Source organism: Platichthys flesus, chromosome 5, assembly GCF_949316205.1.
Source record: "Platichthys flesus chromosome 5, fPlaFle2.1, whole genome shotgun sequence".
NCBI lineage: Eukaryota > Metazoa > Chordata > Actinopteri > Pleuronectiformes > Pleuronectidae > Platichthys > Platichthys flesus.
The window spans coordinates 20,236,550-20,258,708 of NC_084949.1; the positions used below are offsets into that span (position 1 = coordinate 20,236,550).

General features: G+C 41.4%; 2 protein-coding genes across 7 annotated transcripts in view; both read right to left on the bottom strand.

The window, feature by feature from the left end:
- coro2aa (coronin 2Aa) overlaps positions 1-4,635 on the bottom strand; it is a 34,095-nt gene extending 29,460 nt beyond the window's left edge. The window contains exon 1 of the mRNA XM_062387563.1: positions 4,441-4,635. Coding sequence (XP_062243547.1) covers positions 4,441-4,455 — 15 coding nt within the window. The 5' untranslated portion in view covers positions 4,456-4,635. The remainder of the gene's footprint in view (positions 1-4,440) is intronic.
- Positions 4,636-7,098: 2,463 nt separating this feature from the next.
- Positions 7,099-21,993, bottom strand: uso1 (USO1 vesicle transport factor). 6 transcript variants are annotated; one of them, XM_062387616.1, is made up of 27 exons: positions 21,752-21,993; positions 20,468-20,554; positions 20,048-20,112; positions 19,823-19,899; positions 19,546-19,557; positions 19,178-19,231; positions 18,045-18,145; positions 17,855-17,957; positions 17,706-17,761; positions 17,433-17,553; positions 17,172-17,350; positions 16,946-17,086; positions 16,751-16,839; positions 16,499-16,653; positions 15,876-16,081; positions 15,712-15,732; positions 12,564-12,674; positions 12,289-12,407; positions 11,723-11,904; positions 11,494-11,615; positions 11,222-11,360; positions 10,136-10,302; positions 9,991-10,056; positions 9,770-9,868; positions 9,571-9,675; positions 8,779-8,994; positions 7,099-8,043 (listed from the first exon to the last, which is right to left on the bottom strand). In XM_062387616.1, the coding sequence occupies exons 1-27, from the start codon at positions 21,815-21,817 to the stop codon at positions 7,972-7,974; spliced, it is 2,931 nt and encodes a 976-aa protein (XP_062243600.1). In that variant the 5' UTR covers positions 21,818-21,993; the 3' UTR covers positions 7,099-7,971. The 6 variants fall into 6 exon arrangements, with proteins under 6 accessions (XP_062243600.1, XP_062243601.1, XP_062243603.1 ...); XM_062387617.1 differs by lacking the exon at positions 19,546-19,557; XM_062387619.1 differs by lacking the exon at positions 19,178-19,231.
- Positions 21,994-22,159: the final 166 nt, after the last annotated feature.

Sequence of the window (22,159 nt, forward strand, 5' to 3'; positions counted from 1 at the left end):
TAAAGAGCCATGGAAGTGACAGTATCAGTAGTTTCATTGACAGTGGAACTGAACTGTGTGGTTAAACATGACGGGGCACAATCCTCTGTCCTGCTGTGCACAGAGAGAGGATTTAAAGGACTTCATTAGCTTTAGTGAAGAGGGAACCACAGGGGCAGAGGTGGAGGAGTCAGAGAGTCAAGGCCCCGGGGGGGTTTTGTTCGGGAGGTATAATCATGTATGAGGCATGATTTAGTGGAAACATCAGGTTCTCCACCACCAGCATCACCTTCAAGGCACAATGTCTGTTTTGTAAAGCAACAAGTGAGATGATGTCAATCAGCTCCAGGCTGTTTGTAACCTGTTGATAAATCAGTGAATCAAGAGTTTCAGTTGCTGCTCGAGGCCAAAACCTGCCCACAGGAATTTTTCACTGTCTTCTTTAGAAGCTCAAACGTGAGGATTTTCCATCTTTCTCTGTTTTATATTTTTGTAGATGTCAGCTGGTTTTTGGAGATTGTACCCGGGGTTATCTTAAGAATATTTTGTGAACTTTTATAGAACAAATGAATAATTTAAAGACTAAAAGCATGCAGCCACATTCGGGGCTCTGTGAAGCTGTCCTTGGGCAAAGTGTTACTTGAAGCTACAGGTTAGCATGCTCAACATGCTCATAGTGACAATGCTAACATGCTGATGGTTAGCAGGTTGAACACTACAGAAAAACTTAATCACCCAAGCTGTTATGGTTCATCCTCTGGAGACCCTCAATAATAGTGTCATGACAAAAACACTGTAAAAACGACTAACTCAGACGTGTTTAAGTACAAATGAACAACATCGACCTAGTGGTGGCTGCAGAGAAGACGGCAATCAACAAAGTCACGTAGAACAAAGTGCCACCACCGTCTGTTCAGTGTATGGCAAAAAAATTAATGAACCGGATATGAAAACTTCAGCTAGTTAAACCCACAGATTAATCCAAAAGCTACAGTTTATTAACGTAGTATTTTCTGGATGAGTCGGTATCTCTCCACCCGACATACAAAGACCGGCCTCAACATTCTGACCTGGACCCATAATGACTTGCCACCTTTTATTGGTTTCTTCACCTCTGTGCGGATTAACCCAGGTGATGATGCACAAAATCACCACAAAGTCGACACATTCTGCAGCTGAACCCTCCAGAGGAGAGCAGCTCCTTTGATTTTCAGTGAAAACTCTCCAGCACACGTGTCTACCGCTCTTTTCGGGCTGTAAAACTGTCAAGTGATTTCTCTGAAGCTCAATTCATGCTTCTGCGTCGGAGCTATGTCGTAGGTACGCACGTAGCCGCTCATATATAGTTGTGTGTAGGTGTGTGGGAGCTGCAGGTGTTGAGAGTCTTCGGGTTTCTGGTCCGCTTATTCACAAATTCTCTGACGTCTCTTCAGAACAATGGCTAAGGTTCTGCTAAGTGGATCTTGTTGGAGTTGATATTGAAGAGCAATTACTTTTTCTTAAGGAACTGCAACGAAGGAAAGAAAGACATTTCCACTCGCAGTTCAAAGTATTAAAGTACAATATTCGAGCTTCTGAGGGAATCAAGGCATCGTGTTTGTCTAGAATACAGGTAACAGCTCCTGTTATCTGCCAATCACTGTATTGCACAACAGCAGCATATTGCCCAAAGTAAAATTCTACTGATCAGGTGCAGAGATATAAGCTCAAAAACACACCTTCAATTCACAGCAGTTATTACAGCAGGAAGGACTTTGATTCCTCTGACTTACTGCAAAGCGTGTACCTTCGTACAAATTTCATATCATATACACATAATGATAAATTAATAAAAAAGTACTTTATTAAGTATTTTCCACCAGGAACGAGATCAAAGTCCTTGCTTCTGAGATTCTGAAGAACTGAGAGTTCTAGGTAGCGAGCTGCACGGGTCACAGGTCGGGCAGAGCAGCAGAATCTCAGGTATGTGTTAACGGTCGGGGTGATAACATGCCACAGATACAGCAGGTTTTACCGTTTTATGGCCCCGACATGAAAGCTCACAACAGATTTCCAGAGCCACACAGTAGGATTACACAGAGGAGAGTGTACAGTGTCTTCAAATGCCTCAAACTCCTCATTAAAAACCTTCTGATAACACCGAGACGTGTTCTCTCTTTCTCCCTCGTTAAAATCCAGATACGAGGGGAGAAGTTTATTCCTGGTCGGGAGTTTTTCCCACAAGTGAAGCTGCGCAGCACACTCATTAGTCCAATGCTCATTTTGGCAGGAGTTTGCCCATTGGGTTGATGACAGGCCTACTTAGACTGATCTAGGGCTGGCATGACACCTCCACACTGCACATTACACCAACACCACCACCACCACCACCGTGCCCGGCGCTGCCACACAGCTTCTCAAGACTCGGCGCACATCACTGCCTCGTACGGTGTGAGATACTCTTCAGGTTTGTGAATGAGGAGCTGGCGGTGGGGGAGTATATCAAAGCATGCAGATCACCAGCGACAGACTGGTTCTTGTTTTGTTCCCTGAAAAGAAATTTGCATTAAACCACAGCAGAAGCCAAAGTGCAGCTTTGTCCTCTGTGTTTATCTCCTGTGTGCTGATAAAAGAGCAGAGCTGAGGAAGAGGGCAGGACGCGGTTAAAGAAGGAATCAAATGTCAAAAGCACTTTTTCATTAATAGGACATAATGAAGATCTCTTGTATGTTTGAGGGTCTTCTGCACAATTTAAGTTTCCAGCTACCAGTAGATGTTAGCTTGTGTTAGCGGCCACCAGTGGATGTTGGGGACATAACTTAAGTTGTGCACCTGAGCGTTATCAATTGTTCTGGCATTGTGATCGAGGATAAAGGCCGAACGTGAGGGTAGGCTGAGGCTAAAGGTAAATCTGATTGTCTACAATTATTATTCAGCTTATACCCGAGCTATAGATCAGCATGTTTACAACTCATGAGTGTTCCCTTCAAAGGACAACTGATATAGACACAAACAGAAATGAGAATTAGAGAAGTAGGGCTAGCTATAACTACATCTTCCAGCAACTCACTGAATCTTTTAATACGTACACAACTAGAAGTGTTGAAAATGTTGTGGAGTTTTTTCCAAAACAGACCCAAGTTCACCAACATGTTCTTCAGTGAACTTTAAAGGTGCTTTTGTTTGTTTTTACTATATAAAGATAAAACCAAACTAAGTGTTTGTTTCTGATTGTTTATTTGATCAACAGACTTTAGTGAAACCATGAGTCACTATAGTCACATCCTCACAATGTGATACCACCTAAAATCCATAAACAGCGCCCGATGTTAAACGGACCAAACAAAGTTCACGGCCTGAAGCTGCCACTGTGGCGGGGACGTGCCTGTGCCACACTGGCACCGCGTTCCTCCCACTGCTCCACATGTGGTGAGCATTAGACCCGGGTCATTAGAAACCGAGCTCTCAAACTGCTTCTTCTTTTGTCTAACGTTTGTTTACGTCCGTCCCGAAAAACAATGGATCCAAACCATCTGCTGAGTTTGTGGCCGGACAGAACACAGCCACCCACAGAGCCAGAATAATACATTTCACTTAAAAACTAATTCTGTTGTTGCAGACATGAGGATGACATTAACTGCGCTGGGTTCATCCCAGGGGACAGATTTGGAGAAACTTTATCAATGATATGTCGATATACGATATATGTTTAATAAAAAGGTCAATAGTGAAAATATCTCCATTGAAGCTTGAACCTGCTCAGTGTCATCTTGACAGCTGTCAGTATTTATGGGAATTTATTTTCTGTCACTCAAACGATAACCTGTTAAATGTTTTATTTCAGCAAACTATAAGAACCTCATTTAACCCTAACCCCTCAAACATTATTAAAACAGAGGATAGGGGTATGTTTAGGTGTAGGCTAAAGTTAGGTGGAGGTTAGTTTTTGCTTAAATTTAGGTTAGGTTTGGATTAGGTAGTTATAGTTTGCTGAAATAATAAATTGATCAGGTTATTCTTTATTTTGGGGGTTAGTGTTACCCTAATCCTTTTGATTCAATAGGACGGAGAGAGTTAGTGGTGAAAGGGGGTCAGAGAGAATGTGGGGTGAAAGACGTATCCTTGACCCTAACCCGACCTATAACCTTTACCTAACTTTAACCTACACCTAAACTTAATCTACAGTTTAAACTTAATCTAACATTAACCCAATCTTAACTTAAACCCAAACAAAACCTTACTTTACAACATCACCTTAAACTGTACACACAAACGCACGCACAGACGCCGGGTGTTGTTCTTCCCCTCCCCGGCCTCGGGACGCTCTGACGCCGCATGGCAGAGCAGCCGCTCGGGGCCACGCTGCTCGGAGCTCGGGCTGAAATCAAACTCTCACCGGTGACCAGCGGGGAGGTACACCGAGGCTGCGGCGTGAAGACAACCAGCTGAAGACAGCGGGGGGTGCAGAGACAGGTGACTCACCTTTGAGACGGTCATGTGGAGCAGACGCCCCGGCAGGTGGTGGTGGTGGTGGTTTCCCCCGAGCAGGAGTCTGTGCAGAGGCGCTGGAGCTGGAGCAGCCGGTGGAGGAGCTGCCGGAGCCGGGACGAGTCGCGTTACAGCACCGGTGGCTGTGGCTGCACGGAGCTCATTTAAAAGTCATGATGCTCGGCCCGTGACCTTGAGAGTCCCTCAGAAGTACAAACATAAATAAAGATGGAGAAGATGTCTCTCCTGATCACCAGGGATAAACCCAGAGGAAGAGGAGGATGAAGAGGAGGAGGATGAGAGGGCACAGGATGCGACGAGGGAGGAGGGAGGGAGGGAGGGAGGGAGGGGCGAGGCAGGCTAGGTTGGTTCTAAACATACTGGAGGATTTAAGAGATGATAATAATATAATAACAACACTGATTATTACTCAATATTCTATATATATTATATACCTTGATAGCAGGTTAAACTCAAACCAGCCATAACATAACACATTTAAAATTGTGTATGAGATTAAATAAACAACCATAAAGTAAAAAAGTTGAGTAACTATTTACTATATATTATAAATATCAACTAAGATCTATTGTTATAAATTGTACATGTAAAGAACAGTTTCAACTCAACAGGTCAAATAATGTACATAATAAAGTTATATTATCTTAGGTCAATTTCAGCTAAATCCTTTTAGTCAAGTAAAATTTGAAATGCAGGACAACTTACTGCCAATTTATTACATTTGACACATACACACACATATATGAACAGGCAATAAAGAACAAATTACACAATGTAGTGCAGAAAAGAGGAGGAGGAGAGTAAACTGGTGAAATATAATTAGAGTAGAGAGGAGACATGTTGTTGTACACTCACTAGATCATCTATATCACTGTATTAATAGATTCCTACAGTGCTTCCTGATGAGAGTTGTTGTCTTGGAGCTCTTTGTTATTATTTCACTGAGTAGCTCCTCTGTGATGAGGCTGAATTCATCCTTCAATGACAAAGGGAACTTAGAACAAGAAATATTGAATCATATGAGACACATAAGTGATATTTCAATCTGTGTTTTCAGCTCTCATGTGAGAAAAGGCCAAAAACACTGAATGAAATCGTTCTCCTGTAGTTTAGCAGTGAGAGATGAGCAGCCTTCAGTTCCTATGAACTATAAACTGAGCTTTCTCTCAGAACGTCCACCTTCTGCATTCACGTCATGTTGTGATGTTCACCAGACACCTTGGAGTCTGTTGCCTCCCGGTGTTGAAACTCAGCCATTACAAGGTGATTCACAGAATCCACTCAGGCTCATCAGTGAAATGAACACACAACCTTTAACAACTGAGACACTGAAGAAATGACCACACTGATTTTTTCTTCAAATGTCAGGTTCAGTTACTGATCAGTGGGTTCAGACTCTTTTTATAAAAATATAATTTATAAAAATATAATTTTTGGTAACAGAAGTGATCTGGTTTCAACGTAAGAAACGTGGGTTAACAATTGTACAAAAAATATAAAAGTCAAAATGAGCAGCTCGGATGTTAGCTGACAAAACTATCTTTAAATTCGATTTCCTCACTTGTTCAGATTTCTGCCGCTGTTCCGTGGTCTTCACCAGCAGATCAGGAAAGATTAGTTTAAAATCAAATCAAATCCAGAGAACTGACAGATTTCTTTACACAAACAGTTCTTTCACTAATGTGAGTACTGTGCTTTCCTTTTAGTTTTCCATTCTGTTAAATGTAGAAGTCACAGATTCTTCGTGTATCAAATCTTTCTTGAAATCTTCATCTCCACCTCAAAATATTTCATCTTGAGGGTCATTTATATAAAATCTACTGAACCAGTGTCTCCATGAACACAGTTGTGGGTTCGTTCAAGTCTGTGCTGGAGCCAGAAGCTTTTTTGTCCTTTCACAAAACATCAGTTGTCGTATCAGTGGTTATGCAAACAGAGCAAAGGCAACAATACACAAACTCTTTCCCAGCTGATCCTTTGTATCCTAGAAAACTTGGAAGTAATATTCACATGTCCAAATATTATTATCAAGGAGCCCTCACATTTTCTCTATAAATACTTTAAGATGCCAGTCGTATCCATGTCAAATAAAGTTTTTTTTTTTCTCCAGAGGCTAAATTTAATGATTTGTTAATAGAAAGAGAACCAATTAGTATTTTACCTTGTTTACAGTGATAAAAGCCATTATTCCCTGTGTATCTCTCAGGTTTCAGAGAGGCTGTGGCTCAGGAGGTAGAGAGGATCATCCATAACCAGAGGGTCACTAGTTCAATCCCTGGCTCCTCTAGTCTCCATTCCAAAGTGTCTTTGGGAAAAATACTGAACCCTGAACGATAGCGCCATGTATAGAAGACTGAAGGTCGATGAGACAGTAGAGCACAAAGCCCTTTTACCACATTTTCCTAAAATGTGTGTAAATGCACCTGAACGTTGCATTGAATAATTAATAAGGTAGAATACATACTTTTTTGATTGAACTGAAAATAATCTTTCAATTCGAGCAGGTTATTAATTAGAAAAAGTCAGAAAAATCCATGAATCTTTCTACATTTACACATCAGAAATCTTAAGACCCATTAGGAAAACAGTGATCCAGACAAATGTGTCAATAAGACAAATGCCAAAGACCGATTGTGGATTTAGTAAAATTTAATATATCTACAATCATTTCTCCATACAGGCATACAGACCCTTACATTATTCATTTCAATGTGGCTCATAAATCGATAAGTTACACAATATCGTACAGAAGCTTGAAGCTAGTTCTGGACAAAAAAGTTGCAAAAATATAACTTTTTGTCTTTACATCTGGGCTCTCAGTGTTTTGCAGCATGTCGCCGAGCAGTCCGGTCGCGTCGCAAACTCCCGAGTGTTGAAATACTGTGAAACACCGAACTGGCACTGACTCGGGCCTGAAGGCAGATGAATTCAAGGTGCAGCACAGTGACATGTGGCAGGTGGTTCCGCTGCATCGTGTGTCTGGTGAGAGCAGGAGAGCGAGATGGCAAAACGCCGGCGCCAAGAGCCTCTCCAGCATCTTCATGATAGAATACAAATTATATCAAAGCGGTTCATACTTGCAGTATTTGCTACATTTTTAAACCGGCCTCCCTTGATGTTCCAGATGACTCTTGAAAACTCTTGTGTGATGAAAATAACCCTAGAGTTTCATTTTGTGTGAGATCACAAACTATAAACGTTACAATAAACACAGGACTGGTAAAATCCATCACAAAGCGATGGAGAGAGGAGCAGAGATGAATGCACTGACATCTTTTAGCCGTCACTGAAAACTGGAGCGTTATCTTGAACAAAAACATAACTAATATGTGATGTGATGAGGGGGGTGAAGAAAAATGAAGATAGCATGGCAGCTGGAAAAAGGAACTCCGTCAATATATTAGTCCTATTCTTGAGTTTCTCACGTGTCTCTGTAAAGTCTTTTTTCTTGCCTTCTGGCAAATATATTTCCGTCTTTCCCTTTTCTTCTTTCAGTGTTTTTCTTTAATCCTCCTCTTCGTCATCGTCCTCCTCCTCCTCCTCGTCCCTGGCATCAAGGTCGTCTTCATCTTCCACCTGTAAGGACAGCATTACAGTCTAACTAAAGCAAACAGACAAAACACGGCCGAGCAGTTATTTTCCCATAATAAACCAAACTAGCCACGACATCTCTATTTATCAAACTACAACCACAGTTCACTGATGGAGCTGGAACCAGTAAGACGAAATCTACAAAGACGTCCAACACTTGCGTTGACGGTTTCCACCAGTTTCCACTAAGTCAGAAATGAATGGACTAAATGTCCCTGTCCCCCGGGCAAAGTAACATCATGAAGTGTCTTGCCAACTATCAAAGTCTCTCTATAAAAAGTTTAACCATTGTTGAAACTTCATCCTCTCTTTTTAGAAGACGGAGATAAACACGGACAGAATGAACACAGCCTTCTGTCTGTTTCCATGTACGAATCTAAAGTCAACCATAAATTATCCCTCTGTCGTCTGCAATTACTCTTTCCCACTCACAGCAACACACAAGGCTTCACAGCTGAAGCCAGTGAGCTGACAAATCCTTTTCAGAACTCCGTCCTACCTGTTGCATTCTGGTGGAGCCGCAGCTCAAGTTGGTCCTGGGACCTTTTTTTTTTCCTTCTCCCTCCCCGTCATTGTTTATCTTCATATTCCTCTACTGTCACCAATCTAATGAAACCGTTTCTCCTACTCTGCACACTGAGCGATGACGAGTTGATGTTCAAAGTTTAAACTCCTCTACGTCCTGATTAGTGTAGAATAGAACACTGGTGGTTTTTCTACCGTTTCTCCCAGGCCTTTGAGCCTCTGCTTCAGGCTGTGGATCTTCTGGTCCTGGTCGGCCAGCAGCATCAGGAGGTCGTCCTGCTCCTTCTTGGACTCCTGAACGTCCGTCTGCAGCTTCTCCTTCTCCGTCTGCAGGATGGCCACCGTGCTGGTGGCAGAAGCCAACTGCTGCTCGAGGTCGGCCCGGCTCTCCGACAGGCCCTTGTTCTCCCCCTGAACCAACGAAGAAGAGAGGGTGAGGTCACGGAAGGAGGACACAAGAGTAACGGAAGTGATGAAGAAAACAATGAAATTTAAAACATCTCTTAAACAACTGCTGATTAAAGAGGATTTTAAGTTTTTTGGGGATTAGAATAACAAGCACTAACATCTCACTGATAATAATTTAGAGTGTGTATTTACACCCGGGTGAGAATAGTCACGGAGCAGCTGTGAAACGCCTCATGGATTCCAAAGATCCTCATTGTCTAACGTTTTTGTTCAAGACCATACAGACGATGCAAATTGTTAAATAAGGAGGCGTTCTAAAAGTTTGTGCCACTGAGTCACTTCTTTAACTCCAGTTTCTAGCTCTAGTATCAAAAGCAGTTAGGTCGACATGAGGCAGAGGTCATGGGAGATGAATGAATGAGTCCAGAACAAATCTTTAAACCTGGAGTCTAGACTAGAGTTTTTTGGTGCAAATAGCATCTGATTTAATAATTTCAGGACATCACTCTGCTGTTGTATAAAAGATTAAACTCTAAACACTGTGTTTAAAAGAGCACAGACATATTGTATCATACAAACCTTGAGTCTCTCTGTCTCAGTCGTCAGTGCTGCAAGCCTGCTCTCTAGTTCTCCCACCTTGTCTGTGTCTACGGAGCTGTCGCTGCTGGGGACTGTGTCTGAGGACTGAGAGAAGCCAGACAAAGGCTCATTAATTTACAATCTGATTAATTATAATGTGATGCATTTGGCACACACTGTTATATTCATACACATTTACCGCAGCTTCTGCTCTCCTGACAAGTTCTTGTCTCTCTGTCTTCAGCTGGTTGATTTCTGACGCCTGGGACTGAACCTGACTCCTCAAAGCCTCCAGCTCCTGCCACAACAAGAAAATAACACAAAACACAATATAAAAAACCATTATCACAAATTCGAAAGATGAAAAGAGGAAACCAACAGTCAAACTGGGTTAAAGTGCATCATGATGGAGAATCTCACCGTGAGTAGTTCTGTGTTCTCTGATCCTCCTGCTGACTCCTCCGCTGTCTGTGCTGCCTCGGACTTCTGCAGGTAGAAGAACGTTTTTCACTTGCAGATTCCGAAACACCCACACAGACACACGTATACACAGACTCTTACTAACCAGGCTGTTGATGAGTGCGTCTTTGTCACCGAGTTGTGTCTGGAGAAGCATCTGTTGCTGGCGCAGCTCCTCCACTTCCTCTCTGAGCTGCGTCAGCTCCTCTGTCTGCAGCCCGTTCACCTGGGAGCCGTCTCCCTGACCGTTAGACGGACTCTGGTTCTCCTTCCCTGAAGATGAAAGCACATTCAGAAACATAAAGAGAGGAGGAAGAAATGGGAGTTGCATGTTGATGTGCGTCTCTGTTGATTGTCATGGTCAGGTATGTATACACGTGCATGTTACAAAGACATGTACACCCCATGTTCCTGTGGTAATGGAACAACCTTATTAAATAATAAGTCAACTGATGCAATTGTCAGAAAGTTAACTAGAACTATTTTAATAATCAAATGTTTGTTTTAAACAAGTGTTCCTGACTTGGGGCTTTTAGCTTTTCACCTGAGATGATTTGATGCTTCTCTTGAATAAATTGATTCTAATGTGATGATCAGAAAAAAAGGCAGAAGACGTGACCTCCATTTTCTGGCATCATAAAAATGTAATTATAATTATATGTTTGGAAAAAAATCTTCAGATTAATGGATGAGGATTTTTTTTTTTTTTAAATTGCAGTCGTAAATCTAATATAAATAAGAATGAAATAAAATCTTACTTATCACCACTATGATGTATAATCTAAAACAAACTTAAATAGCGAATTGCTCAATTCACCCTTCATTGAGTGAGGGTCAAAAATAACAAATAGGTTTACTACATAAAAACGTGAGAAGCTTGTGAGCCATCGGACAACAGCATCTCCATTTTCTATTCAGAGTAAAATTTTTCATATTTATATTTGGTAGGTGAATATTTCTGTTTCTTTGGAATCTTTCCGATCGTGCCTGTTGTGGCCTCATACACTCGGTTGTATAACTGTATCTGGGGATGTCACGGCATATCTCCTGTTGCCCCATATCTCACCATGGAGCAGTAAAATGTTATCGTAACTGGTATAAGGTCCAGAACTATAACAAGGCCCAGGCTGATACACGTCTCCTTTTCCTTACAAGACAAAGCAACACCAACGAGCTCTGGTGGTGCACCCACCTAACTTCAGCTTGAGGATGTTGTACTGGTCTTTGTGCTGCTGGATCTGGGACAGCTGCTGTGTGAGGGTAGCCTGTGTCTGTTCGTTCTGAGACGACATGGAGCCCAACTGCTCTTTGAGCTCCTTGATCTGAGCATCCTGAAGATCACACAGTTAAAACAAACCAGTCAACATGACATCAAATGCAAATAAGGTTAGATAAATGGAAATCAAAAACCAGTGTGTTGAACTGCAGACTGATGTTCTACAGTAATTTAATGAGTTTGTTTACCTGTTCTCTGATCAGTTCTTTGTACTGAGTTACGATGTTGTCGTGCTGCTCTATTGTCTTCTTCACCTCCTCTTCCTTTTTCTCCTCCTCACTGGATTTATGAACCGCCTTGGTGATAACACCTGTTCAGAGTAGAGGGACACATCAATCCTAAAACCTCATGAAACTTTGAAGCAGTCATAATAAAAGAATCCTCGCTGGAGGACAGAGAGAAAAGTGTCGTACTGACCCTCCAGTTCTTTGACCAGCTTGGTGAACTCGTGGTCAAACAGCATCTGCTCTGGAGACGGGAAGACGGGCTGTGGCTTCTGAGCCGCCCGCGAGTACAGCTCGTGTTTGGTGATGAAGCAGAGTTTCTCTACAAAGTTTTCCTTTCCAATTCGCTTCTCGATCAGCTGCTTCAGCTTATCTCTGCAGAGGACAGAGTGGGTGTTAAACAGGACGTGGCTCTCTGATGGTCACAGTGGTGATGATAGCTAAGTAATCTGATCGTAACCATTTTTCTCAACTGTTAGGACGAAGAAAGAAACTTGGGTTGCTTCATCAGAGTAAGAGCATTATGGCATTTTTATGAAATATGATTTATTCTCCTAATATGTGTTTACAAACGTAAAGATAGTGTCAGTGCACATGATTTGCACAACAAAGTTTATATTTCAATAGAGACAAAATGTAGAGCAGAGATTAGATAAAAGATCAGTGGTTGTATCCGTCTGTCGTCACAGAAAGAAATTAAAACAAAATAATAATTTAAACAAAAATACAGAAAACATGAAACTGTGCAGAGACACTTACTTGGTGTAGTTCTCCAATGAGTTGTCGTTGTAATAGATGCAGATGCCGAGCAGAAGCGCACACAGACCCTGGACCAGCCGTTCATCCTCTCCCAGGTTCTCTGAGATCTGAGCTGTCAGCTGCACGAGCGTCAAGTGAAGGATTCATTTGGGATTTGACTGAATTTAAAGATTATATAGCTCTGGATTCCCAATCCTTTTTCAAAAAGTTGAAAAGGTAGACAGTTGTGAAATGAATGAAAATGACAGATGGCTCCTGAGCTGCCTGAAGGATACAAAGGGAACATTTTCCTGATTGTGTAGAAAGTGTGTGACAGCGATCGGACAGTTGCTGATCCACGTACACAGCAGCATGAGGAGGCCGACCCTCGTCTGGACTTTACTGCCCTGTAGACAACACAAACAAAAGATGTCAACATATGCATCTGATATGACAGCAAAAAACTGAACACAGTCCTAAATAGATTATTTTTTTGAGTTTAGACAATGAAGTGAGTTTGTGAACATCACAGCACAGGACTATAACCAGGATCATAATATAAACCAATATCACAATTTGAATGGAGTTGAATCCTGGTCATAGATTCTTAGCTCAAATTAGATAATTATAAGAGCATCCATTTATTTATTTTTCTTTAAGACCATGTCATAATTATGAAAATAAACCTAAAGACCAACAAATGTACTGCCATTGTCAGTAATTTGAAAGGGAAGGTCAAAAGGGCCTGAATGTGAATTAGTGTTAAATAAAAAGCTGAGCATTTCTAATAAGGTTATTTTTCCATCTAAACATGTTGCAGGTAAAACAAATGTGAATCACTCCGTATTAATCAGAAGCACTTTAATCACGTCAACTATTAATGGTTAATAAGTTATTCACAAACAAAAAACTAGGACACAGGTCAAATAACTACAATCAGTTTATTCAAACAGTGTTTGGTTAGAGCGTGATGTTCTGTAACAGGAAATCAATCAGTTTTTAATGCCTACATTTTTTTATTTTTCCAGTCAACCATCAAGTTTAGCTTAAGTTTACAATTTAGCTAATAATTGATGACTTGTGTCTGTAATCACAAATTGAAACTCTAGTGTTTATAGCTATCAGCACATGCAAAGCAAAAGCTGTTAAATGTTCCTTTTCATAATGAAAAATTTACTGTAATAAAAAACATAAAAGCAAATCATGCGCTTCCATGAAAACAGATTTGAGAATCATTTGCAAGGTTTAAGATCTGCAACAGACCTCACCTGGATTCTCATCTGTTTTACAAAAATAGATTTCAAGTGGACGGAAACAATTCTTCTCCAATAACAGCAGAAAACATAAAAGATGATTTCATGGAGTTGGAATGTACATAAAAAAAAATCTGAACAGATCTAAACACAGTGCAGAGATGAGTAGAATCTGTTTCACTTCACTGTAGCTGCTCATAAGCTGCTGCATTAACACCTAGTTCACATCATGCTGTGAGAAGCGCAGACCTCAGATCTGTGGTGAAATTACTGATGATCTGAGCGATGACAGTGTGCATAAAAACTTAGCAGCATTCCGGACTACAGAAGACTTACGAAATCACCTTTTGAGATTTTGTCTCCAAATTTGACGTAATGCAAAAATGAAGAGGAAAACAAAAGAAAGGGAAATGACCACATGTATTATTTAAACAAACATACGCCCCTTCTGTTTGTGTGACTTTTAATTAAAACTACACAAACGATATCCCTCTCTTTAGAGTGAAAACCAACCAGGCAGTGGGTTTAAAGAGAACGCCATCTGAAGACACAACATTAACACATTACTTTAACCTGATAACACAATCTGCCGTTCAGTGCAGAGACAAGAGTGACAACTTTCCTCCACCAAACGCAAACCTAAATGACTTGACCCTGTTTTTGACCTCCAACATCTTTAGTATTCCCAATCCTAATGCTCATTTTTAGCAACTCTTGAAAAAGAGAACCTACTCCCTCTTCTGAGATACAGAACTTTATGTAGAGTGTGCATGGTCCTATCTGGGAGGTGCTGTACAGCCTCTTGGATGTGGGCCGGTTTGGGGTCTTTCAGAACTAGTCCCTTAGAACCCACGGTAAAAACTGATTAATCCTCGAGAGTATAAACTATATTGAGGGTCCAGTTAAATTCGAGAGAAAGGACAGGACAAGGCCTGAAACCTGCTGCTGTACAAACTTCCTGAACAGACGCTTGAAACAGAGCAAATGGTCCAATGTCGCAGTTTAAAGCAGGTGCTTGGCAGTGTTGACGAAAACTATAACGAAAAATATTCGTTAACAAACTTTTTTCCATGACGAAGACGAGACGAAGACGTAACGAAAACGGATCTTTGAAAATAAAAACTATGACTAAATCTATTTTAACTTTCGTTGACGAGACGAGACGAAAATGTTGGTGGTTGACTAAGTCACAATAATTTTTAAAACATCATCGTATCAGGCTATCATGAAGTACCAGGAGCGGGCAAGTGAGTGTGAGTCTGTGTGTGTGTGTGCGCCTGTGTGCTCCCAGATAGCGCACCAGTCCGTAGCTCCGCACCCCCGCCCCGCGCACTCACTCAGAGAGACACAGTGAAAGCAGTGAAAGCGCTAATAATCTTCACTTATTAGCGCGTTCTCGTGGAGCAGCCTCTCAGTGACTGACTGCTAATTAACTACGGAAACAGTGAAAACACAGAGTTTCTCTGGTCTCAGCTGATCTGAGCTCAGCGCTGCAGCTTCTTGATCAGAGCAGAAGCTGCATTTGGTTTCTACCGAGCTGCAGTTTCTGTGTTCGCCTCCAGTCTGACCTGCTCTCCCTTTTTGTTTTCACATTTAAAACTAAATATATATTTTTAAGCTATTAGGCTGCAGCTATATGTTTTTATAGAAAAGGAGTTTAGCTAAAACTAGACTAAAATGGAATTAGTTTTCGTCGACGAAAACTAGACTAAAACTAAGAAGGATAAAAATGACTAAATGTGACTAAAACTAAATTGCATTTTCGTCAAAAGACTAAGACTAAATCAAAAATAGCTGCCAAAATTAACACTGGTGCTAGGATGATATCAGCTAATCTAAAAACGATCCTAAAAAAACAGCTGCTCTGTCTCGTTACTCTCAACCTCCCGTGGGTCGGGTGTCCACTTGTGTTCTTCCCCACACTCCTCTCATGAACCAGGTGAGAGCAACTAGAGCTTCCAAATCTGTATGGAGGACTGCACCCGCCTGCCACCGTTATGAGGAAGAACCGGGACACAGCCATAGGTTAGGAACAAAGAAGGGGTAGTGAAGAGTTAAAGGGAAGCAGGAGCCCCCAAAACATGGGCCATCAAGACCCCTACTACAAATGCCAAGCCGAAACAACCAGGACACGTGCCGCCCAAACACTGAAAACCAACAAACAGACACATAGCACACTCTCTTTACTCACCCGCCGGTCGATCTTATCTCCCTGCAAAACCACAACAATGTGACACGGTTCTGTTCACTGTTGTTGACACTTGAGTTTGTTTTTACAACAAACCAATGCTACCCAGACAGTATCAGCCAATCAACATCTCCTTCAGTGCTGCAGCATGATCTTTATTGTCCTACCTGGGAGAGGATGTTGGTGCACTGCTGAAGCAGAGAGACAGGGGGTTTGCCCAGGCTGGTGGCAAGTTGAACCCTGAGCAGCTGCTCCTTCTGGGTGAGGTTGTCCTGCAATGCGTGCGCCAAGGCCACAGCGGCACACCAGTTGGACAGAGAGTCTGCTGAGAAGAGGCCTCCGCACAGCAGCTGGCCCGCTGAGATGGAGTTGGCTGTGAAAAAGAAAAGTATACCAGTACATAAAGGATCACACATACATTTAGCTGAAGATGCCAGAATGTAGATTTAAACACTTAGACTGTAAAGTGACGATCCATACATTTAACCTAAATGTGCTTATCGTACATTCAATATCTATCATTTATTTAGGGTTTTTTCCCAGCATCACATTGTAGATTAGTCTGTACTTATTTTGCTGAATAGGTAACATATTACTTTGAAATTGATAAGTGCCAAGTTTGATTGTGAAGGAGCAGAATTACATTTTTCCCTCAGAGAGGTGGGACATAGGTTTTGCTGAAACTGCTTATTGGTGTGTTTGACACGTTTTATATACATCTGAAAATTCCAGAAAATTATAGCAAAACAATTGTTGAGGCCACTAACATAGTTCTAATCGTATAACTAACCATCAATAGTGGAAGGCAGCAGTGTCGCCACTATCTCCCCCTGGCCCTTCTGGTTTTTGTAGAGGAAACACTGGAAACAGTAGAGGACTGCACAGCGAAGCACAAACGGTTGTCTCTCATTCACCATGGACATGAGCAGGACCACGATCGCTGGTCTGTGAAGAGAGGAGAGAGGAGAAGCTGGGTAAGTAACTGGATTTATTTTCTTTTGGATATGGGAGATTTCATGTTGTGCCACTGGCTGTGAGTTACCTCGGTGGGTTTGAAGGAGCATTGACAGAAGCAAAGTAGTCCTGGTTGACCTGTGAGCCCCTGATGACCTCTGATACAGTGTTGATGGTCTGAAAGAAAGGGGACAGATCACAAGGTTGAAGTGTGTTTTTTATTAAATAGTGGTCAAGCCTGAGTGAACATCAGTACTGGGCTTATTATTGTTATTATGGATACCTCAGTGAGGATGTCAGCAGGAACACCAGTGGCCATGAGGATGGTGCATAACTGCTGCAGCAGGCCACACTGGTACATGGACTTCTGACAACTGGCCGTCGCTCCAGGAGAGTTTACTGGAGACACCATGACTCGCACCAGCTGGGATTAGAACCATAACACTGATTAGAGTAATTGATCATTCGAATATTTGACAGAACAGTTTGACATGAGTGTTCTGCTTTACCTGCAGCATTAGGTGGAGGTTGGTGACCTTCTGTGCAGACCAGCCCGAGTTATCGTCACCGACCTCGAACCAGGGCTTCATTTTCTGGATGTAGGGGCCCTCCTTGAAGAAATTCTGGTTTGAGCTGTTGTTCCTCAGCAGGTTGAGCAGCAGCAGCAAACAGTCCTCCACCACGATACCTGCACAGGAGGTGGAGGATGGATCAGGTCAGAATATAGCTCACTAGATCAAAAGATGGTTTGTTCCAATCACAGTTCTTACCTCCATCACTGCTACCTTCTTCTGTAATAATATCCAGGAGCCGCTCAAATGCGCTCTCAAATGCCACAATTTTCTGAATGGCAGCGTTGCTCTTAGTCAGCTGCTGAAGCAACAGCAATCCCTGTAGGAAGATGGAAAAAAAAGGCTGTCATGCATCTCCAGTAGGTCTGGCTATTGTGGCATTACATCAATATTTGTTATGGTTTAGAAACCTGTATTCAACACTTTCTTTCTTTCATAAGTGGTTTAGTAGCAAATCAAAGAAGTACTCACATCATTGCGAATGACTTCTCTCGAGTCTGCCAGTAGGTCCATTAGTCGGGAAACACCTGTGAAATAAACCATGATGGTGAGAAAGCTCCAGATGGCCGCAGTAAGAGACGTGAAACAAGTCTGGTCTGATATGCAAAGTATGAACTCACCCATGGGGCTGACCAGAATGACGCCCTGGACCTGAGTACACTGATTCTTCAGGAGAGCAGTCAATAGCTTCACCCCCGGCCAACGCACATGAAAGTCAAACTCCTAAAACAACATAAATACATTAGACAGCTGTCTAGACACATGTAATAACACAGATGTCGGGCCACTGGTGCAGAAACGTTTCAGTACCTCCAACAGAGAGAGAATAAGAGTCACGTGCTCGGGATCCTGGATGAACGTGTCTGTGAACTGGACACCGAGGTCATCTGCCTGCTTCTGGGCATTCTCATCTGTGAGGGGAGATCAAAGGCTTATTATAGAAACCAGAAATACAACAGGAAGACTTCTCTCTAGTGAGGGAACCAGTTGGTTTGTTCAAAACAATCAGCCTGAGTTACTTTTTAATAATTACAGGATCTACAACTTCTCATAACCCTGAAACATGGTGTGAGATTGGTGTAGATTTTCTATTGTTCAATAATTAAGCTACAACAAATATGTGAATCTGTCTAGTAAATGTGCAAATGCTCAGGGTGATTCTTCTGAACTTCTGGAGGAGAAAAAGGGGCGACACACAGATAAGGGAACATCTGGACAGAAAGGTAACGTTACCATTTTAGGGATTCTATTGTTTACACAAAAACACACACAAAATAGTTAAAGTGGGATGGACAAGAAGCTTTAGTATAACAAGTTAGCACTAAACAAATATATATTTTTATTTCTTCCCTGATGGGCTGTTACCCCAAATTATAATAAAACATTTTTTTCTCAACCATCTCAGATATCGTCAGGCCATAAGGACAGATAGATTCCTAGATTTATTTATCCCTATTTAAATAAATTTATCCTAGAGCCTCCTTCTGACAGGATTTATTGTCCTTGGGGAGGTTAGCTGATTTAAAAATTATACTTTTATGAAACAAGATCTCTTTTAAGAAACTATGTCTCCATTCTCTAAATAATCCAGGTCACAAACCCTAGTGAAATTTAAACAAACTCTCGGAATAAACTCTAGGAATGTTAGGATATGTGTTTTGTAATTGGACAAACTGCTACATACAGAAAACACTTAAACCCTTAAAATTCAATAGTTAAAATGTGCAGTTTACTACAGTAATGGAACAGATATTAAAATGTGAGGAAAACTAAGGAACAATAAAGACAACAAAACAAGTTGGAGCAAGTGGTAGTATTAGTGAAGCATATTACCACCCAAACGCGGCCAGTAACTTTACCAGTACCAACTGATTTTTAGTGAAGTTAGTTCTCTAGTAGTACAAAAATAACTACTGCACACATGGCTAAGTTTCAGTACTGACCAGGCGCAGACACATTCTTATGCTTCCCTGAGACAGGGAGAGGAGTTACTGCGTCTGAGAGAGCAGGGGGGAGAGGACTTTTAAAGCTTCAACCAAAAAGCTCAAATTCATTCAACTATACTCAAGTGAAATATAGAAAAAGAGCAGCCCAACTCCCATGAAGACATGTCAGTGATTACCAAAATGCAGCCTTGAATTTGTATAATCTACTTGAAATCTGGACACAGCAGGAGGTCATAAAAAAAAAAAAGAAACAGACTGATATTGTGCTGCTTTTCCACATTCCACCCAAGAAGAACCCAGGATGTGTGAGTGCTGCTTGCTGGGGGGTTAGAAAGGGGGCAACATGCACAGTCAAAGAGTTTTACCTTCCGATTCATCTGGAGGGTTAAAACATGGAAGAGAAAAAAGAGACGAGAATCTTTACATTGAAGCACTCATCATCAGTGTATAGGAGAGGGGAATGCAAATTATCTGAAGACTGGTCGACATCAACTGAGCTCATTTCACACATGCAAACAGAAAAATGGCTCAGTCACTCAGGATCATTTATTGCAGAAACATAATTAGGAGGAGTTATAATTAAATGACATTCAATTAAAGGTAAATTCCATGATTTCTAGTAATTGTGAGGGTCTTTAATACCTTGCTCTTCCTCCTCATCATTGCAGATGATGTTGTACAGTGTGTCCAAAGCATAGCCGAGGATTTCCGAGTCGGACCTGTTCAATATGCGAGGAAAATGGGAATATTGACAAAATGTAGGTTTTACAGGCAACACTTCTTGAGTCAACCCAAACATGCCCACACTTCACTTCATAATAAACAAATAACAAATCTCTCAACGTGACAGACATAACATCGACATACCTGTCTGTTTGCAGTATATTAATCAAGTGATCCATCGCCTGTGTCCCAACTTCCAAGCGATATTTCTACAACAGATTATAAGAAAGTTTATTTGAATAGATTCTCAACAGCAATGTGATGCAAATTAAAGGAAAAAGGGAGAACAAGATATAAAAAGACACCAGGCAATATTAAAAGTAACGAAATATAGTAATTTTTGCAATGAATCCGTTTAAGATTATTCTAGAGAATTTTTAATATTAGCACTGATATCAGTAAAACGCAACAAGATTTAGCAGCACCACAAACTAAATAAAAAACGAACATTAGTCGTTTTTTTTATTAAAGGACTAATTCCACTGCATTACTTTCAACTAGGTGTCTCTATGACACTGTATTTCTACTGCACTCATTTCCATTAAGGTCCTGCTTCTACCTCACCTTAGACAGAGACTTGAGCGCCCGGACAGCATCTCGGCGGTCTTCCAGGAGTGTTGAGGAGGCCACTCTGTCACACAGCTTCTGGATCTGTCAACGAGAGGAATCCTCATTACTGTTGTGATTCGCATGTTCTGATCAAGGCAAGAAAATGTCACAGATGATCTTTTAGTTCCTGAGGCAGATCTCTGCCTCAGGAACATGATACATGATACAAAGAGAATGAAGACAACCTTTTTGTAGATTTTTGGATGGTTTTATTTGTCCGGACAGAAAAATACGTTTTCTTTTGTTTCAACCAAGAGAACCTGACTGACGATTGTCTGACAAGTTGTGACAAGTTTTAATCCCTTTGGAAGCAGCAATGACATGATAGTTTCATGAAGCATAAAATACTCTGGACGTACTTGAAGATATTAAATGTTAGAAACTAGATGCTATATGAGCATTTGCAGTTAGTTTATATTTAATAGATAGGGCTACGTAATATATTTTTAATCAATCAATTTAATGCATTGTGTAAACACAGTGAGGAGATATAACATAATTGATTTGTAAAAGTTTTATTGCTGTATATCAAGTGTTCCCCAGTATTAAACCACAACCTTCACTGAGGATCAGAATCAGTGTTTAGACTTGAAATAATAATCTGCTAGGATTTTCTTTTCTTGAAATAAACCTTCAGCCATTTGCTCCTATCTATAATACTGTGAAGTGAATACCATGGGGTTGTTGGACATGGTGATGAGGCATTTTCCTTATTATATGACATTTAAGACTAAAATCAATACTGAAAATAATTACTAGCTGTAACCCTGCAAGTCTTAAAACAGTTTATTTATATATAGACTTAAAGAACAACAAGATGAATACGTTTTCATTTCTCTCTTGACAGCTGGATGTTCTCATCCAGCTGTTTTTGTAAAACTGTGCAGCGACTGTCAGCTGTCTTACGATCGGTGTCGTTTCATTCATTTGTTTATTCTCTGTAGCTGCAGGCAGGGAAACAGGGTGGGAGGTCAGAGACTCTGCTGTGGACTGACAGGTCTGTTAGCTAATTAGCCTTCTGACAAGCTCGCTGTTGTTTACTCACGGAACCAGGCCCCGGTGTCTTCAACTAGCCCAGTGACATTTGTTTGGATTAATAAATACATAATAGATCGTCGGAAAGACTCAATTTATTTCATAGCTAGCCTCTGTTTGTCTCACACACTCACACACACTGGAGCGAAACCGAAGCTAACAAGGCGCAGCTAACTAGCCGCAGCTAGCTAGCGTCTCTCCTACCGTGTCGGCTCCGGTCGGCTGCGGCCCGGCTGCCTGTCCGGCTATCACTCCCCTGAGGAAGTTCATCTTACTGGCGTCCTCTCGGTGCCGGACTCAAAGCGTCTCTCTGGCGGATGAAGCCTCCGGACTCCCCTCTCCGTGCTCCGTGCAGCTAATGCAGGTAAAACCGAAGGAAACACGGGGATGGTTTTCTTGGACTGTGTTCACTGCACCCACCGAGACCGGAACAGCGCCGCGACTGCGCTGCGCATGCGCCGAGACGTGGCGATACGTGGCTGATCAGCAGCGAGTGAAGGAGACATTTAAAGAGCCAGAAAACTCATTCATTCACATACACTGTATATATCATTCATATATATATATATATATATATATATATATATATATATATATATATATATATATATA